Source organism: Lynx rufus, unplaced genomic scaffold (genome assembly GCF_022079265.1).
Source record: "Lynx rufus isolate CCGP_SWC_20201006 ecotype Redwood Valley unplaced genomic scaffold, mLynRuf1.p SCAF_2, whole genome shotgun sequence".
Taxonomy (NCBI): domain Eukaryota; kingdom Metazoa; phylum Chordata; class Mammalia; order Carnivora; family Felidae; genus Lynx; species Lynx rufus.
Genome location: NW_025814834.1, coordinates 160,514,267 through 160,534,810, shown reverse-complemented (window position 1 = coordinate 160,534,810; position 20,544 = coordinate 160,514,267). Strand labels below are relative to the sequence as shown.

General features: G+C 35.4%; 1 protein-coding gene across 7 annotated transcripts in view; it reads left to right on the top strand.

Moving 5' to 3' along the window:
- Positions 1–20,544, top strand: part of TNNI3K (TNNI3 interacting kinase) — a 283,823-nt gene that overhangs the window by 88,459 nt on the left and 174,820 nt on the right. For all 7 annotated transcript variants that reach the window (XM_047083662.1, XM_047083660.1, XM_047083665.1 and 4 more), the window contains 5 exons: positions 1,700–1,838; positions 8,338–8,482; positions 8,569–8,673; positions 11,986–12,080; positions 12,676–12,825. In XM_047083662.1, the coding sequence (XP_046939618.1) occupies positions 1,700–1,838; positions 8,338–8,482; positions 8,569–8,673; positions 11,986–12,080; positions 12,676–12,825 (634 nt within the window). The remainder of the gene's footprint in view (positions 1–1,699; positions 1,839–8,337; positions 8,483–8,568; positions 8,674–11,985; positions 12,081–12,675; positions 12,826–20,544) is intronic.

Below are 20,544 nucleotides of genomic sequence, written 5' to 3'. Positions count from 1 at the left end.
CAGTCTTATAAAATTATGCTAAAATGTGGATGGCCTTTTTATGATAAGGGACTCACTTTCTGTGTGCAAAGACAGCACATAAGTAATTTATGGATGCTATTGTCATTTGCTAAAATATGCTGACAGGAGAATGGTACTTTCGATATATAAATGTGCCTAATGTTCCATGTTCCTTGCCATTTGTTTATTTACTTATTTTTAAGTGGAAGAGTAGATGTTTTGGACCAAGAGCAATATTTCCTAGGTATATAATAATAGTGCTTAATAGGCAATCGATTCCAAAGATAGTTTAAAGCTGTCCATTATAAAGTCACATAATCAGAATTTATGGAGTCTTTGTAAATGGAAGTATCTGCTTAGGAATGCACAGTTCTTGAGACTAACTTTTACTGCTCCAATTTCTCCTGAATTAAGTATTGGTCTGCCCATTAGCCAACAAATGGATAAAATACACGTTACACATTTGTGCTACCACTTCCGCTAATATTTAATGAGTACCAGACACTTTCGTAAGTGCTTTACATGTAATAACTTATTTAATCCTCATAACAACTCTATGAAGTAGAACTATTGTGATTCCCATTTCAGCAATGAATAAACTGAAGTTTTGAAAGGTCATATAATTTATTAAAAGTGACATAGCTAATAAAAAGAAGCCTGACTTCAGAACCCTTGTTCTTTACCTACTACACTCAATAGGATGTTTTTCTACATCCCATACTGCTAATTTTTTTTTTTTTTGCCTAGAATTTCTGTCAAATATGTACCATATTCTTGACAGTTTTCTGTTCAAGACATATCTGTTTGCTGCCACATAGAAAGTCAAAATAGTTTTAGAGTTTGAATTCACTTTTATGGTAACACTTAAGTTGTCAGGTCAGTTGAGGGCTTCTCCCATAACTGTTATTTTGATGGCAGAAACTTACCTCTAATTTACCTCTTGAGATCATTATAATGACTTCTGCAATTCCCAGAAGAGACAATGTGAGATTTGGAGAAATTATTTGGAAATAATAAGTAGTAAGAAGATATATAAGTAATAAGTAATATTATTATTTAATATATTACTTATTACTTATTATAAATAAGTAGTATAATAAGTAGTATAATAATTACTTAAGATTAATAATAAGTAATAAGTAGATATTATAAATAATTTAAAGAAATCCTATGAATTACCTGTTACAATCCCTGGAAGACTCCTAAGTTGAATAACATTCCATCTCTCTCTCTTCCTTTGGGTGTGGATCTCAGCTAATTGAGGAAGATGCTGATAGTTCAGCTATGTCCCATTTATTCATAAATTCAGAAAAGAACCCAGAACTCCGGTAACAAGATGGCCATCAGTGACCTATGCATGGAGTTGCTGTGAAAATGAAGAATCAAGTAAATACTGCTGGCGTTAGCCAGAAGACAGCTTTGGAAAAGGTGGTTCAGGGCAGATTATGAGTGACTTTAGAGAGGATTATTTATGTACACTGAAGATCCAACCTTGAAATTGCTCCAATTTTTGACTTCTTGTGAGGTGATACAATAATAAATCCTTATTGTCTAGGCCAATTTAGGTAAGATTTGCTGTTATTTTCAGGTAAAAATAATCTAAGAGAAGTATTTAATGATATGTCTTCTTACATATTTTTGAAAGCTTTGCTTTATTGTTTGACTTTTGATACTAATTTCAAATGAATGGATCCTTTAGGTAACCCGCCTTCTTTTGAAATTTGGTGCTGATGTAAATGTAAGTGGTGAAGTTGGAGATAGGCCCCTCCACCTTGCATCTGCAAAAGGATTCTTTAATATTGCAAAACTCTTGATGGAAGAAGGCAGCAAAGCAGATGGTAAGATTATATGTTTAGAACACTTTTGCTATCTTCTACTTTATGTATAGTTTTTACTTGCATTTTCCTTATTTAGTAGTGAATAACCCTGAAGCTGATTAATTGCATATGCTAATTTGTTTCACAAATCATAATTTATTATTTTAATATAATAATGAATCCATATGTTAATCCTTTTTATACATTTTAGTTCAATTCTTACTATATTAGGTACTTCAAGAAAACTAAGGTTTTTTTCTAGACAAATCATTCTTATTTTGTTATTTTTCACTAATATGTTTCTTAATTGAGGTAAAACTTGCATATAGCAATTAAGTGAATATTGACTAAAGGGAATATTTGTCATCGATAAATTCATGCAAAACCACCCAGATCGAGATATAGAAAATTTTAATATAGAAAATTAAACTCGGGGGGGGGCACGCCTGGGTGTCTCAGTCAGTTAAGCCTCCAACTTCGTCTCAGGTCATGATTTCACTGTCCATGAGCTTGAGCCCTGCGTTGGGCTCTGTGCTGTCAGCCTGCATCAGATTCTGTGTCTCCCTCTCTCTCTGGCCCCCCCCCCCAACTCACACTGTCTCTCTCTCTCTCTCAAAAATAAATAAAGATAAAAAAAAGAAAAGAAAAGAAAAGAAAAGAAAAGAAAAGAAAAGAAAAGAAAAGAAAAGAAAAGACAATTGAACTCTGGAAAGTTCCCTTGTGCTCTCTTCTTAGTAAATAGCTTTAAAAACAAAAGGTAATCAATATTGTGGCTTCTATTGCCATAGGTTAGTTTTTTTCTGTTCTTGAAGTTCATATAATTTGGGACTGCCTTCTTTTGACTGACAACATGATTTTAATTTTTATCCATGTTGTTGCATGAATCATAGTTTGTTCTTTTCTATTGCTAAAGATTATATGAATATTCTACAATTTGTTATCCATCATCCTTCTAATGGATGTTTGAATGTTTCTAGTGTTTGGCTTTTATGAATGTAGATGCCAGAAACATTCTCATTCAATTTTGTGTGTATGTGTGTGAATATATATATTTATGTCTTTTGGGTATGTATATGGGAGTGTGTGTGCATGTATGTAGCATTTCTGTATGCACATGTTTAACTTTTTAGGAAATTTCAAAGAGTTTTCCAAAGTGTTTGTACTATTTTTTACTCCTACAACAATATATGAGAGTTCCAGTTGCTCCCCATTTCCTCCCCAATATTTGATATTACTATTATTTATGGTGGAAACAACATTACAGCATGATCAGGATGGGAGGAAAAAAAGCTTTAGCATACACAGAAAGATTTTAGGATGTGGTTAACAGAATAGAATTTCCCACAACTTTTAATTTTCTTAATAATAAAATGAATTTTAGAAAATTGATTAAAAGTAGAGTGTTGAAGAAAGTTCTTCCTTTCTCTTACTTTTTCTCTTCCTTACAAACTTTATTTTTTGACACAAATTCACTTAGAGTTACATCTTGTCATTAAATTCTCTCAGGCACATCCAACATTCTTCCATTGACCCCCAAGAGACCTAATTAAAAGCCCAGCTGTAAGAGCTGCTGGCCTTTGCAGCAGGAACGATGCACATTTACAAAAGGACGAGGTTGTCAGAGCTCTAGAACTGCCAGTTCCTTGGTCCAAAATTGAGATCAATATTCAGTTCATAAAGCTAATCAATGTTTTCACCTACATGTAAAGAAAACACAAAGGCTTCCAGAGACAAGTGTAGCAAGAGGCAAGGGTAGTTTCCAGTTTCCATGTTGGAAAGAGGGCTATTTTATTTTATAAAGTTTGAGAAACATAGTTGGTGTCATTTTCTATGAGCCAGTATGTAATAACGGAGGTATTTCTTCTATAGCATTATCATAAATAACCTGTGTTGTCAGGATACAAGGAATGCCGTTCCTTAGACCTTGTTTAAGCAGTCTCTTTGATTCTGTTGGTTTAGAATAGGCAGAGGTACACCTGTATGAACCACTGAACACATAATTGTGTTTTTGAAACTGCCTCGCTCTTCCAAAGGGTCAGGAACAGCTCACTTTTTTCCTTTTATTATCAATGCCAACCTCAGCTTTTTATTCCTCTGTGCAACTCCAAAGCTCGGTGGTGTCAAAATGAGTATCATTGATCAGCATGTCTCCAGGATCAAAGTTCCTTTCTTACAAAAGACATTGAAATGAATATTGCACCCGTATTCCCCCTACATACCAGCATCATATGATAGAATTTTCAACACTTTCTTTCTGATTCACACAAGCACTACATGCTTTCTACTCAATCATTTAAAATATCAAGAGACAGCATGACTCAGATTTTTATGTATTTTTATTTCCTTCTAATACACACTTGATATTTAGGTCCCTTTTGTACTTCAACCAATTGCAAAGAATAAGCCAGAAGATCTGTTGTGCTACTGCACACTGCACAGGATTTATTATCAGCTAGTTCATTTATTCCAAAGTGTAGCTAAGCCTCCAGATGATTTATTTTAAATCTGGCCCTTGCCTGTGGTAAATGGACGTAAGAGGAAGAGTAAATTAATGACCCCAATAGGGGCACAATTTGAAATCTGGTATGTACAGTATGTTTCCATGGTAACAGAATGTCACAAATGAAAATAAATTCAGATTACAAAATTAGCCAACATGTAATTCTGAAAGCAACCTCTTCAGTTTAGCATGTTTGGGAGGCTGACCTATTCAGTCATATATATGTTTCAAGTCTCTAGTTTTCTTTGTACCCCATAGGAAAATGAAAAACAAAAAGGAGAAATGTAATGCTTATTGAATGAGATTGAAAAGGTCAAAATGTTTCTGGACTCCATAAGAAGAAAGTAGTGATCGAGTCCTCACAACTTATCATTTGAATAAAGTTAAATATGGGGGGTGCCTGGGTGGCTCAGTCAGTTAAGCCTCTGACTTCTGCTCAGGTCATGAGCTCGCTGTTCGTGAGTTAGAGCCCCGTGTCAGGCTATTTGCTGACAGCTCAGAGCCTGGAGCCTGCTGCAGATTCTGTGTCTCCCTCTCTCTCTGCCCGTGCCCTGCTTGCTCTCTCTCTCTCTCTCTCTCTCTCTCTCTCTCTCTCTCTCTCTCTCAAAAATAAATAAACATTAAAAAAAATTTAATGATGGGCGCCTGGGTGGCTCAGTCAGTTTAGCCTCCAACTTCGGCTCAGGTCATGATCTCCCGGTTTGTGAGTTCGAGCCCCGCTTCGGGCTCTGTGCTGACAGCTCAGAGCCTGGAGCCTGCTTCGGATTCTGTGTCTCCCTCTCTCTCTGCCCCTCCCCTGGTCATGCTCTGTCACTTTCTGTCTCAACAATAAATAAAACATTAAAAAAATTTTTTTAATTTAATGAAAATTTTAAATTCAGTTTATTAATTTTTTGTCATCTGACTATTAAATGCTACAGTTCCTTTCACATGGAACTGGATATTATATAAAATCACAAAAATTTCTAGGGCATGGCCGGTAAGAGGAAGTATTTTATTTCTAAAAGTATATCTTGTCAAAGCTATTACACAGATTTGTTATTTAAAATGTATTTAAGATACATTAGGGAGTTGTTTTACAGAGCTAATGGGAAGTACTTACATTGCTGGGTTACTATGGAAATTTTTATTTTATCTTTAAGATCAATAAGAAGAGAGAAGCAAGAAGTAGCACCCATCCACCCACCCATTTACCTAATCTTTCTTTCAAAAGACTTTACTGAACACATGCTCTCTTCAGAAGTAGAGCACTAGGTGATAAATATTTTCCTAATAATTATTTACATCTACTTCTTTGGTTGAAATTCTTCTTTATTTAAATCTCCCAATAAAATGCTAAATTAGAGCAAATAGAATATCATTCATACATTCACTCACCCTTGGACAAGATATAATGATATATAGGGTTTTTTTGGTCACTGAAAATTGGCTCAAGACAAAACTAAGTAGATCACAATGACTGACGCAGAAATATAGATGTGTATATATAAACTCTGTGTCTGATCTGGATATCTCCTGGCTTGTTCCTTCCTTTGGTTGGTATTTATCTCTTCTTTGATGAGAAGACCATCTAGGCCACTGCTGGTAATTCACCAAGTAGATAATCTACTTTGAAGTTTATTGATTCAACTAGAGAAGAATAATGTTGGGTGGGGCTAGGGATGGCCACAGGCAAACTATGAATTAATGGAAAATTGTGCTGCACTCTGCTTTACAATGTCCCCTCTGGACCTCAGGAACTCTTATGTGACCTCCACTTGCCCTGGACTCCCTACTGTTGTAAAGCATTGACTCATGGTATTGACTTTTCCTGGCTTCCAACAGAATGTGAACAAAGGAGAAGTAGCATAAAAAGAAAGATAATCAAAATAACCGGGAACATTCTTCTGAAGCAAGGGTGTCCTTCTGAGCCACTCATTAATAAAAAAGATTCAAAGATTTATTTTTCAATAACGGCCATGGGAGGAGAAGTTCAGCGACTTTGTTAAAGATTTCCCTTTGGCTTAAGATCCTGCAGGACAATAAAATAAGAATCATTGTCTACAAATAAAGCAGCTACAAGGACTGTGTTCATTAAATGTTAAATGTTAGTTATAACAACAAGTAGTAATAAACTGTTTGCACATTTTTTAAATTAACCATTACCTTCCCTTTATTTTCTTTCCTATCCTTTCATTTTTTTCTTTAATTCTTTTGATTCTATGGATACTTTTTATTATAGATACATAAGAATGATAACATATTTGATAACATATGGGTTTTTTAAGGATTGTTATTTTGTATTTTGAATAAAATACCTTCTACAGATGAACAAAGTAATCAAATTCAATAAATGGCTATAAAGCAGATGATTCAGTTATTTTAGTTTTAAAAATTGTGCTACAGCAGATCCAGAATTTAGCAGCTTGGTTCAGTTATTATTACTTCAGGCCTGTAATTATTGAATGTTCAACTAGATTGCAGGTTATTTGAGGGTATAGATGCTATACATTTATAGCATATTGACCTTAACACTTAGCAAACATCTAGGAGGCAAATTAGTGAAAAATAAGAATACACATTTTTATTAAGTGACTACTATGTTACAGGAATCATGTTAGATATTTTCTCATCATGATCTCTTTTAATCTTTTTCACATCCTTGCAACAATAGTGTTATCATATCCATTGTTTTTGATAATAAAAAATCAGTATCTTCAACACTTAGCACCCTGCTTGGCACACAGTGATTATTTTATACTTGTTGAGGAATGAGTATGTATCAATCAGGTGTTCTTATTTGCAAGCATTGGAAACTAACTCTTGCTAATTTAGGCGTAAAATGAATATATTAAAGGATACAAATTAGTGCAAAGTGTCTCCCCTGAACAGGATGGAAACCCAGGTTTGGAATTCTTACAGTGAGGAACAATATCCAAAATCACACCCCAAAAGTAGTCATTTAAAGACACATTGCCACCCCTGCTAGGCACACATGCCAACACTCTGTGCTCCTGGCACCAACCTTGCAAGGCACCGAATCTGTGACTGGAATCATTGCCTCTGGAAATCGGATGGAGCTACTCTACCATTACTACATTGCCAAGATAGGTTAGGTCTGCTTTTCTGTGTGGTCAGCCGTGATGTCAGAGTCTTATATAATGTGTGAACTGGAGGAGCCTATGGAAAGTGTCGAAAGCAGGACACTGTTGAAAGTAGAAGGATCACCATTAAAAATCATGCCAGGATAAGAAGTCTAATCCAGGACATACGGTCACTATCTGCTGATCCTGTGCCCTAGCTGCAAAGGAGGCTTGGAAAGCATATGCTAGAACATGGGCTTGGCTTCTAGTCAGTTCTCTCAGTGTAGGAAATTCCCTAAATGTCTAAAGTGGTTATGAGGCTGGCTGGGCCAAAGAGAAGGACAGATGCCCATTACTGAGTGAACACCTAAATATCAAATAACTGTGGTAATATAATTAACACGGGCTGCCTCACTCTAAAGCTTATTGTCTTTTCTTTATGCGAGGCTTTGTATTCTGTCATATGATAATTCTCAGTTACTGGCACATCAGAATTTCCTAAACAGCGTTGTAAACATACACAGTGCAAGACCCCAACCTAACCTACTGAACCAAAATCTCTGGGAATGGTGCTTTAGCCAGGATCTGTAAGTTTTAACATCTTACAGAAGAGAAAAAAATCACTTTGGAAGGAGATACTTGTGGAAATAAGACCACAAAGATCTTTTGGATACTTATTAGTTTCCTGAACTATTCCATTTGTGCAAGGTAGATTTGATTAGATGCATTCCATAGAATTTATGGAAGCTAGAAGAAAGTCTGTTTAATGTGGCAATGGGCAATGGAATAGAATTATAACTTTTTAAATTGGCTGCACTTAATTTCCTTTATTATTATCATTAACTGGTAATTTCCAGGAGTTTCTCGGGCACTTAGAAAAGTCCCTGACACTACACCTAAGAAGGCTGAGAAACAGAGGATTCCAGATAACATACTTTTCCTTTCTTGTTGATGACAGTGAATGCTCAGGACAATGAAGACCATGTCCCACTGCACTTCTGTTCTCGTTTTGGACATCATGACATAGTGAAGTACCTGCTCCAGAGCGATATCGAAGTTCAGCCGCACGTTGTTAATATCTATGGCGATACCCCTTTGCACCTGTGAGTAATATGTATAGTTCCATACACCCTCCAGCTCTACTACCTGTACTTTCTTACTACTATAAAAACATTTTCTTTAATTTTAGGGCATGCTACAATGGCAAATTTGAAGTCGCCAAGGAAATCATCCAAATATCGGGGATAGAAAGCCTGACTAAAGAAAACATCTTCAGTGAAACACCTTTTCACAGGTAAAATAATGTTTAAGTGCAATAGCCACTAAGGGTGGCTGATACACTTTGGCACCTGAAGTTGTGCACATAAAGCAAGAATGGAGAGTGGCAGATGTTGCAATCAGAGAGCAAGAGCAGAGGGTGGGCAGAGGACAAGGAGCCCAAGCTAGATGCACAGAAGAAAAGGTAGAGGCAGATGCTGCAGTCAGTACAACAGATGGGGCCAGAGCCAGATGCTGCATTCCTGGCAGCAGCCACAAAGACAGGGACTGATGTTGCCAAGGCAACAGGCATATCAACATCTGTAAGCATATTGCTTCTATTCCACTTCACTCAGCGGAAAGCTGCCAAAAGGGGCAATGCCCATAATCCTCCTCCGACAAGAATCTCATTACCAGAATTCATCAGCATCAAATGTGACACTTTTTTCCTTACCACTTAAACCTTATGTGCAAATGTATCTACCTATCTAAGACATCCATCTGTCAGCCTGTAAAAGCCTAGTCGCGGTGGCCACTGAGATACCTAAGAAGGCATTAATTCCTTTCTAGGAATGCATGAGAGTCCTCTACAATGTGCTCTAGAAAAGGAGGGAAAAGATTGCTAAAAATAAGATCCATAGCTCCCTAAAATATCCAAAAGTGAGGCAGATGTTTTATAAAAATTGATATGCTCGTTTTTAACAATGCACTACTTTTGCTATAAAAATAACCCAATACTTTGAATTTAATACACCTTGAATATAAAATCATTACATACACATTACAGATTTCTTGGCTAGTTTGCAACCTCTAAAAAATATATTTAAGACTACTATGTTACTTACATAGTGTTTGTATTGCACTGGTGACTAATAGAAATGAGGAGACTTTTTTTTTCATATGGAATTAATATTAAGCTTGTGCTTCCTGATAAGGCATCACCCTGTCCAATTTTGCTTGGATGTTCAGATTTATCTTATCATACAAAAAGTCCAGCCAAAAGGGAGGTAAGAAAAACTATTTATGGAGTGGTGAGTATATGTCAGATGGTTTGCACCCATTATCTCATTTAATCCTCATAACCTTTTATGAAGTAGGTTTTATTATCCCTTTTTGACAGATGAGAAAATTGAGGCTCAGAGAAGGTAAGTATCTTCCAGAGAATATTATGACTAGAAAATCATGTATTAAATACCTACCCAATTCCAAATTCTGTGCTTTTTATATGTCTTCATGTTCTAATACCAAAATATTATGTCTGTGTTCTGCATGTTCTGTAACAGAACAGATGCAAGAACTCTTTGGACCATGCTTTCAGTCAAAATTGGTCAAAGGGATAATTGGCAGAACTGATATGTACAGTTACTGGTGTCCTCTTTCCCCATTAGGTCATGCTTGTTAAGGCTGACACCTTAGGCTAGTTTTCAAATCATTTTGCTACTCTGTGCACATAAATTGGAACCAACTATAATCAAAGGATGATTGTCACCTCTAGAGTCTCTATGACAAGTTCAGTGAAGTGAGTTAAAAGTATGTATCGAATCGTTTTATTTTGTATAACCCTGTGGCTACTACGAATAACATATTAATATTTTTATTCTATTCACTTTAAGCACATATTTATAAAAGAAACTTTCCCTTTACATGAGGAGTTCACTCTGGTTCTGAAATTTTTCTATGTAAAAATCACAGTGCTTTGCACTCAGTAGAAAGCATTCAATACATTTCTGTTATTGTTTTCATATGTGTATATATATATATATATATATATACACACATACACATGTAATACATATGTATACACATGTATGTATATATTCAGAACTCATCAATTCCTGTAAATGGTCGCTTTGAAAAGAAATAATGAGACAGTTCAGACAATGGAACATTAAAAGTGTAGTGTTATGGGTCCTACTTATAATGTGAATAATTAATGGTGCTTAGATCTTTTGCACTGAGTGGCAGCTTTTTATCCATTCAATTATTCAAGAAAGACTTATTAAGGACCTGCCTTGTATTGGCACTGGTAAAAACATAAAGATGACACCGACCCTTCCCTCCTTAAAGGAACTCTTTTGTAAGATATCAAGGTAATCAGAGGTGTGTCCATTACCATAATGCAATGTGATAAGTGCCATAAGACTGAAATGACAAGGACACAGTGGAGATAGCAATGAACTTGGCCTTTGGTTCATAAGAAGTTTTCATAGATGGACTAACAGTTCAGCTAGATGAATAATGTATTTCTTTGAAGAAAATAATGATATTTAATTAAAGAATAAGGATTTGGGCAAGGTCATCTCAGAAAGAGGAAATAGTAAGATCCAGAGAACTACCTCTTCTCGAACTGAGTCTGGAAGGAAAAAACACTCAATACTTCACTTCAAAATACAGGATCCTAGCCATGTGTGAGTTGTTCCCACACCAAGCAGTTCTCCAAATCTTCTGCCAACACCAAGTGTGCGTCCTATAATTCAATTTAATTCTGATACTATCTACCTGGAATTAGTGTCAGATCCCACAGGTTAAGGGCTCAGGCCCACAAAACTGCCCACCCCCACTTCAGATGCCAATCACAAGTCCAAGTTGTCACCTAAATCTGTCTGGACCCTTCTAAGTTCCCCCATTCAGTTGTCCTGCAGAATGCCTAGGACCTATAGGTAAAACTGAAAGAAACTTGCAATATTTTTCCTCCTTTTATGAAAAAGAGTATCATAAGAAATATTTAATAATAGTACACTAGAAGTTTTATTCAACTTCTTATCTCGAAGGCCCAGATTTGGGAATCTCAGGATTTTATTGCCATATGTGCTTGTTTTTTATCACTTCCTTCTCTCTCCTTTCCTCATTCTCCCTTCTTTGTCTCTTTAACACTCTTGTATACACACTAGCATCTGGAATAGCCTGGTGAATCAGGACTGTATTCATGTTCTAGGGTTGCCATAATAAAATACAACACACTGGGTGGCTTGAACACCAGAAATTTATTTTCTCACAATTCTTGAGGTTGGAAGTACAAGATCAAGATGTCAGTGGATTTGGTTTCTTCTCAGACACCTCTCCTTGGCTTGTAGATGGTCATATTCTTCTTATGCCTTTTCATGATTGTCCCTTGGTCTGTGTCATCTGTGTACTAATCTTCCTTTCTTATCAGAACAGCAGTAATATTGGATTAGGGCCCACCCTAATGATTCCATTTTAACTTAAATACCTCTTTAAATTGTACCCCTTTAAATACAGTTACACTGTGAAGTTATAAGGGTTGTAAGTTATAACATATTAATTTGTGGGGCACACAATTCAACCCATAACAGAAGTCTTTTGTTTTCTTTATGTTGTATTTTTGCAGTGCTTGTACCTATGGTAAGAGCATTGACCTGGTTAAATTTCTTCTTGACCAGAATGTTATAAGCATCAACCACCAAGGAAGAGATGGGCACACAGGTAAGGCATTAGTGAAACATAACCAGTTTTTGATGTATATCAATACTTAAGAACAGTGGGATGCTCAAGAGGGAAGGGAAAAGAGGGAGTGGACAACCCTAATGAGGAGGGATATTTTATCAATGACATCATTTGGAATTGATGGTGCATGGTGATAATAAAAAGCAGACTGACTTTTGGTCAGTTTCATTATTGTGCTAAATTATCTACAGTTGATGTATCTATTATGATCTGTACCAGGAGAGACTGACCCCACTGCCTTAGCCTGGCTTGCTGCTCAACAAAAACACTGTTTGGGGTCTTTGTTCTTGTAAAAGGATGCTAACACTTGTTCTTGGTAATTTCAGTGGATGTAGAAATACTAGAAATTGTGCTAAACATAAGGAAATCTGTCTAGAAGATCAACTAGAATAGGATACTTCTTTTGCTTGAAGTATGTCATGTTTGTTCAATAAGTAGAATTAATTTTTCATCAAAGAAATCTATCTTTGATTTATATCTCTGGCAAAAATGCTATGATGTGGTAATAACTATCTTTTGAAAATTGGGGTTCGGTTTGCCTCTTTTCTCCTTTCATACTTTCATTCTATTATAGGATTGCACTCTGCTTGCTACCATGGTCACATTCGCCTGGTTCAGTTCTTACTGGATAATGGAGCCGATATGAATCTGGTAGCTTGTGATCCCAGCAGGTCTAGTGGTGAGAAAGATGAGCAGACCTGTTTGATGTGGGCTTATGAAAAAGGTATATTTTTTCACCATTGCATCTCTGTAGTGATACATTGAACTGTGTGCATAGATTATGTCAATGCATCAACAAGTCTTTTGCTTGTATGACTTGTGCACTCTGATTTCCTCTGTAGATTATATTTGAGACTTTGGGAACTTGATCAAAGAGTCCAATAGACCATCAGAAAGGCAGCCAACTCCTGGGCTGCAGGTGAGCTGAAGGCATTCTTGGTACTGGCACTTTAAAAAGAGAATGAGCTATAAAATTCTTAGGTATTATACAAATAAAATTCTGATATGTAACAATAGTTACTTTCTTAGAGTAGACCTAGAACTACACTGTATCTTTTATATATGGGAATTTTTATGTGAATTCAAATTTCTTTTGATGAAATAAATACAAAGGAAAGGAATATTTATTACATCTAACCTTGCTGACAATGACTGATCTAGAAAAAGTAAGGGAGCCAACGATTAGTGAATACATATAAACTTACTTCAGCTCAAAATGATGAAACTTTGGGCTCTGATGTGAGAACACCTGGGTTTACATCAAACCATGTTCTTTGATCTTGGACAAGTCACCTATTCTTGCTGACATTCACTTTCTTCATCTGAAACAAAAAGGGGAATTATCACAACTTCTCCTTCACAAGACTGTACAGATTAAATGAGAGGATGTAGGCAAATTGATTACAACACTGGCTAGCACATAGTAAGTACTAAGAATTGGTATTTCAGTAATGGTAACGGTAGTAATAGCAGTAGTTCATAAATAAAGATGACAAAAATTAATTCTTCATTTAAAGGGAGAGGAAACTAGAAATAATCAACAATGGAGCAGCCTCTTTGTCATTGCTTAATGATGTATATGTACCTCATAAGCAAGGTTTGCTTATATACATACTCTCCTATGGAGTTTAAATTTCCAGGTGAATGAATGAATGAATGAATGAATAAATAAATAAATATTCAGGTGAAATGGAATGGTATACATCATCATTGAACTCAGAGGGTTACAACTAAGTACCTAAAATATATCAAACTTTGGTGCCCACCTTTGCTGTCTTATTAGGATGTTTAAAGCACATAAAGAAGTGTTCTTATCTTTTTAAATGCTAGTAGAAGTCCATACTAAAAACGAGAAATTGCTAAACTTGAAGATTTCTCAGGCTACCAATTTGACCTAAAAGGTTTTCTGCCTGAAATAGAACATTAAATTCTATTAACTAGAAGAGAGATGGGGTTTCATTGATAGAAATGGGGAGTTGTTGTAAGCACATAGAAAGAAAAGTATGAATCTGAAGACTGCTAGTGAAAAAATGATTATCGGAGTTACTTTAATAGAGAAAAGTGAACAGACATGGTATAGTAAGAAATGAGTTAGATGTAGGCCTGTTATGTTTTATACTTTTTATTTGGGTATAGTGCAAATATACATGTGTGCATGCGTGCACACACACAAATTTTCACATTATAGCTCGATGAATTTTCACAAACTGAACTCACATCCAGTACCCGGTATCCAGATGAAGAAACTGTACATGGCCAGCACTCGAAATATCCACTTACATTCTTTTCCAGTCGTTCCCCAGAGAGGGTACCACTGCCTTCTTGGGGCATAAATTAGCTTTACCTTTTTCTGTACTTTATAAATGGAACATTATGGCATGTACATTTTTTGATATGACTTCTTTTGACCAACAATTTGTGAGATTCACTCATATTATTGCAGGCAGTTGTATATTGTTAATTCTTGTTATAATGTTTTGTTATATCACTATTCATTCTGTTGCTTAGGGTCACCTGGATAATTTTCAGTTGGAGACTATTAGGAATACTTTTGCTATTAGCATTCACATACATGACTTTTGATGAATTTCTGAATGCATTTCTGTTAGTTATAATGACCTTGTAATTTGTATAAAATAAATTCCTGGTAGTCTGTATTTGAGTATCTCTTTGAAAATCCTACATATTCTGAAGCCTTAGGAGGCCTTACTAAGTTCTAGTTACTCAACACATTGCATTTATTCAAGTGATTCTCAGACAGTGTCTCTCAAGAAACTTGAGTTTCAGAAAAAAGACTGTTTACAAAGTATTAGTCTTCCGGAAGACAGCTCAGATATAGCTGCTGTAGGTAACTCTTCACAGGGGTTGGCTTTGTTTGTTTTTAGTTGATTGAGAGTGATAGTTGAAAACTGGTTTTAGTTTTAGTTTTTGTGGAATTCCACATTTTAAGAAACAATGAATCATTGTGTAAGTTCCCAACATTTCGTATTGAATGACAAAAACAAAAATCTTTTAGCATAGAGGATTTACCCACTGGTCTCTGCAACATATGCCATACTTGTCACCCTTATTTGTTCAACTAATGTGATAGGCATCGGTGTTCCATTTCATTATTACTATGAATTTTAACAAACTGAATGTTAGTGCTCAGGAGACAGATGGGTGTTTTGCATATGTTCTAGAGCAGAACAAGTCAAAACCAACAAAATGAAAATTGTTGCTATTTTCTCTTGGTAGAAAAATGTTGGGTTGTTTTTGTGTGTTCAGGAAAGATTGAAATGACCTTGTTAAAATATTGTCAACAGTGCACTGTCCCTGTTTCCTTTGGATAAAGAAATGCATTCCTTTCTCCCTTAGGTAGGGAGTCACCAAATTGACTGATGTAGCAGACTAAGGATTTTCCTGAGAAACTTGGAGATGGAGTTGAGAAAACACTAAGGCTTCACTTGAAGTTCCTTCTTCATAGTATAGAGATGTTATATAAATGGTCCCATCGTGGTTTACCCAGTACCTTATTCTCTCCTGGGAGAGAGAAACCCGAAGGGAGCTTTATAACCAGGGTCTCTCTTGAAAAGGAGTACTCTCTGGATGCATCCAATTTGAATAGCTCATCCTAGTCTACCCTCTTAGTAGAAAATTGGGAGTTTTTTGCAACAGCACCGATCTTTTCTAAGAAAAATTTTTTACCTGACACCAACAAAATTTTTAGCTTACCCTCTGCTATTCTGACATAGCAAATTCATTTCAGGGGTGCTTTGGAGTTTTGTAAGAGTTATCAACTCTCTTTTGGAAATTCAGAAAAGAGTTCACTCACTATGGGTCCCTGTGGAATCAGATATGAAGAACTGTTTCCATTTACATAGCCCTTTTAACCTAAAGATATCAAAATCAATCTTGGAAATAATTTTCCCTGTGAACTTGATTCTACACAGAAGCCTACTGGTTAAGTTGCAATATTTTTCTGCTAGACTGCTCAGAGCTCTAATTTTACAATATTTAGAGTGTTTCCCCTCCTCAAGCCTGCCACCCTCCCTTCTTTTCTACTATTCCATCTAACAGTAGCGATAGCTGTCTCACTCACTTGGATTTGTTCTGCCCTTTCCCTGGGGTACAAAGGACTTGTATGAATCAATTTAAATTGGCCAGAAGAAATAGCCAGCAGCCTGCTTATGTTCAAATCCTCTGCCCTAATCACCAGTATGGAAAACCCATTGAAAAGACCTACACATAATCTTACATCCATTGCATTAAAGATGAAACTGCCGAATTGAAAAGATCTCAGCCAATTAGAATTGAACACATAGCTCAATAGTGTGTCTGGCAGTTAGATTTGAAAAGGCTGCCTTTGACAAAGAAAAGCACTTCTTTATGTCAGGCTGTTTAGGGTCAGAAAATAACCCAAACTAGAAACAGAACTAAAAACTTCTTATTTGCTTCAGTACTGACACCAGTTAAAGTAATTTACAGAGGCTCCTATCCCAATATCTAATTACACAGAATACAATATTTGTATACATCAGAACCACTCTAATTCACAGTGACAGGGAGCTGCAGTTGGAGAATTAGTGAGTAAGTGAGCAAAAACAATAAAAATCAAGGCTCCTGTACCATGATATATACTTTGTTCATTCCTTTTGACAAGTGTAGTATGGTGTGAATTATTTATAGTAAACGTACTATCGTGTATCCTCTAAAAGTAATAAAGTCTTACAGTTGTGAGTTTCTACAGTTTTCAGCCAGTAAAAAAAATAACTAAAAGAAAAGAGTGGGGAGGAGTTGAAGGAAGAGTAGATTCATTAAGTTTTTTGATAAATCTTCATCAGTGGGTTATAAGTTCCCAAGTTTCTTCTATATTGAATTCTTACTTATTTGGAGTTTAGTTACTTAGTTTAGTGTGCTAGAGTAAATTATGGGTGGGGTAGAAGAAGGAAGAAACAAAAGATTTAGATGGTATTTCAAACTCTGTGTTCATTTTATGCATACTGGTTACCTTTCTACATGTTTAGTTACTCTCTCTTTTAAAAATAAATAAATAGAATAATATCAACTCTCGTTAGAATGGTCAGAACTTTCATTTTTGTAGGGGGATAGCACACTGAAATATTTTTTGAAACATAATAACTATGTAAAAAGCTGCATATACTAAAATGGATAGTAGAAGAGAACTTACATTCATTACATGCCTATTACACAAGCATATACATGCATGCATAATTAAATTATCAAGATAACCCTTTAAATTGGGATTACCTTTCTATTATACATTAAAAGTTTGAGACTTAGAGCTGTTAAGTCACAATTGCCCAAACCACACAGCTCTTAAGTGGATAGCTGGTACCAAACAGAGTTCTGTCTTATGGCAGATTTCAAGCTCTTACCACCTTGCTCTAGAATCAGATAGATCTAAGTCCAAATTCCATCCTTAGTATTTAATGACTTTGGGCAAGTCATTTAACCATCTCTAAGTCTTGATCTTCAAATTTAAAATGAGTAAATTAATAACCACTTTACAGAATTCTGAAGTTTTGGGATAACATCTAACTGTTGGGAACATAGCAGATTCTCAATAAAAATAATGATATTTGTTATTATTATATGTATAACAAAGATTCAGTCAAACTTCATATAACCCCCAAATCTCATAGTCTTTCCTAATTTACAACATGTTTTAGTGTCCAGTAAGAAATATGACATATTGACATATTAGAATCATTGAAGGGTTTATATCCCTGCCAAACACTACTAGACAAACCTGGAATATATAAACACATGTGTTGTTTTGTTGTGTTTATATTTATTTATGAATCAAGCAATACCATTTATCTTAAAACATCAGGACTAAAGCAAGATCAAGGAGGTTTTGAAAATCACTAATCAAAATATTTAAAAAGTAACTTAAAAGCATTATTCTAATTTGTATGGTTGCATGAAGATATATTTTAAAACAATACTCTAAAACTTTAGCACAAATTTGCAAGTCCCCTTAGTATAGCTGGGTTTCCCCCTCAGTCATGGACAAGTGTCAGAGGATTTGTAGCCATGTTTTCAAACCAGCATACCAACTAACATGCTGGGTCTTTTTACCTGGATATCTGAGAAGTATGCAAAACTCAGCAAGTCCAAAATTGAACTTAATATCTTTTTTGTCCTCATCAGTCAGTTTTCCTACCATATCTCTTATTCATTCTGTCATTAATGGCACCACCATCCACTCAGTCACTAAAGTCAGAAATCTGGATTGATGCTTGCTGACTTTTTCTCCCTCAATCTGCCTTTCTTCATATCCATTCAATCAAAAATTCTCATCATTTTATTTCATAGGTACATTTTAATCCATCCTTTCTTCTTTATTTTTACTGTCATTGTTTTAGTTCATAACCTTATCATCTTTCTTCTGATCCATTTTAATAGCCTCATAACTCTTTCTTTCTTTCTTTCTTTCTTTCTTTCTTTCTTTCTGTCTTCAGCATCTTTGATTCCATTTTTTAACTATAGTTCTTAAAGAAGTATTCAAGGTGTAAACAGGGCCATAGCATTCCCCAACTTAAAATCTTTCAGTAATCCATTATTACCTATAGTAAAAGTTCCAGTGTATTTTCATGGCAAATCCTGTGCCCATGCCCTGTGCCCTCCTATCTCTCAAACCTCATGTCCAGTCACTCCTCTCACATGTGTGACCCCACATGCCGCAATCATCGTTACATTCACTGCATCACTAACATTGACTCAGGGTTCACTCTGTGCCAGGCATATTCAAAATATTTCATATGCATTAACTCACCATGTGTACACAATTACTCTGTAAGACAGTATGTATTCACGTGATAGTAATACAAAATACTTGTTCTTCCCATATATACTATGTTGTTCCATGTTTCCAAGCCTTTTCTCATACAGTCCTATCTCTACACCCTCCCCATCCTCTCTACCCTACTCCACGCTTTCAATTTCTCATTTCTACCTAACGTTCAAAAGTCAGTTTACAGATCCTCTCTTCCTGAAAGTCTTCCCTGACATTCCAGGCTAGCATACATGTCCTTCCATTATGTTTTATTAAACCATATGTGCATCTCTATTTCTATATTTCCACTTCATATTGAAACCCTGTGTCCCTTACCAAACTATAAACCTTTATTTTATTGTCAGCTGGAAAACTTTTTTGTTGTTTTTCCAAGATTTTATTTAAATTCAAGCTAGTTAACATATAGCATATAGTTTAGTATTGGTTTCAGGAGTAGAATGGAGAGATTCATCACTTGCATATAACACCCAGGGCTCATCACATCAACTCCTTAACACCCATTACCCACTTAGCCCATCTCCCAGCCCTCTCCCCTCCATCAACTCTCAGTTTGTTCTCTATCATTAAAAGTCTCTTGTGGTTTTCTCTCTCTCTGTTTTTACCTTATTTTACTTTTCCTTCCCTTCACCTATCTTCATCTGTTTTGTTTCTTAAATTCTACATATGACAAATTATAAACTTTTTGAGAGCAAACATTTGAGATATTATTTTTTGTCTTCCAAAAAGCTAATTCAATGACTGATTCCTAATAGGTGCTCAATACATGTTTTTTGAAGTGGATTAGAGAATAAGCAGATATTTCAGTCATAACGTTCTGTTCTATGTCTCACTAAATAGCATCTGGTTTGTCATAATATAGTTGATGTTTTCAAGAATACCACTTACCACTATTCTGTTGTCTATGTAGATATTTCTTTAAATATTGTGGGTTTCTTATTATCTGTGCTTAAATTTTAATAGGCAGATGATTTTAAAGTGTGCTCTAAGTAAATCTCCTATTCCTATGCATTGGAATTGTGAAAATTTTCCCTCTGTCTCTAACACTGTTCTCCTCCCCTTTTGCGTAATCAACTCATATTCATCTTTCAAGTTCAGCTTAATAGACAGTTGCTCAAGGAACTCTTTCCTGAATCCTCTAGCCTACTGTGAAATAACACTGCTGTGCACATTCACAGCATTTGCTACCTTTTCCTTCCTAGAACTTGGCCAAATAAAATTTGAGTCAGCATTTATATAATTAATTTTTCTCTTTTCTACTAGAAATTGTTTATTATAAGATTAAGGACATTTATATTTCAACATTAATCTCGCATACCCAGTTCCATTCATTTATTCAAAAAAATATATTACATACTTAATATGTGATAGACACTGTGCTAGGAACTGAGGTGAAACAGTGAGTTAGACAGTATTCCCTTGCTCTTAGGAAGTTTGTATTTCTAGCAGAAGAGACAGGTCATAAGCAAGAAAACAAATAGAAACTATCAGATAATAAGTCCTATGAATAAAATTAAAAGGAAACACAACAGTGAGTAAAAAGTTTAGGACACTATTTAAAACTGAGAAGTCATGGTGGGCTTCCCTGGGAAGATGTTACTTGAGCTGGTATTTAATGGATGCCCAATAAATATCTATAGAAGG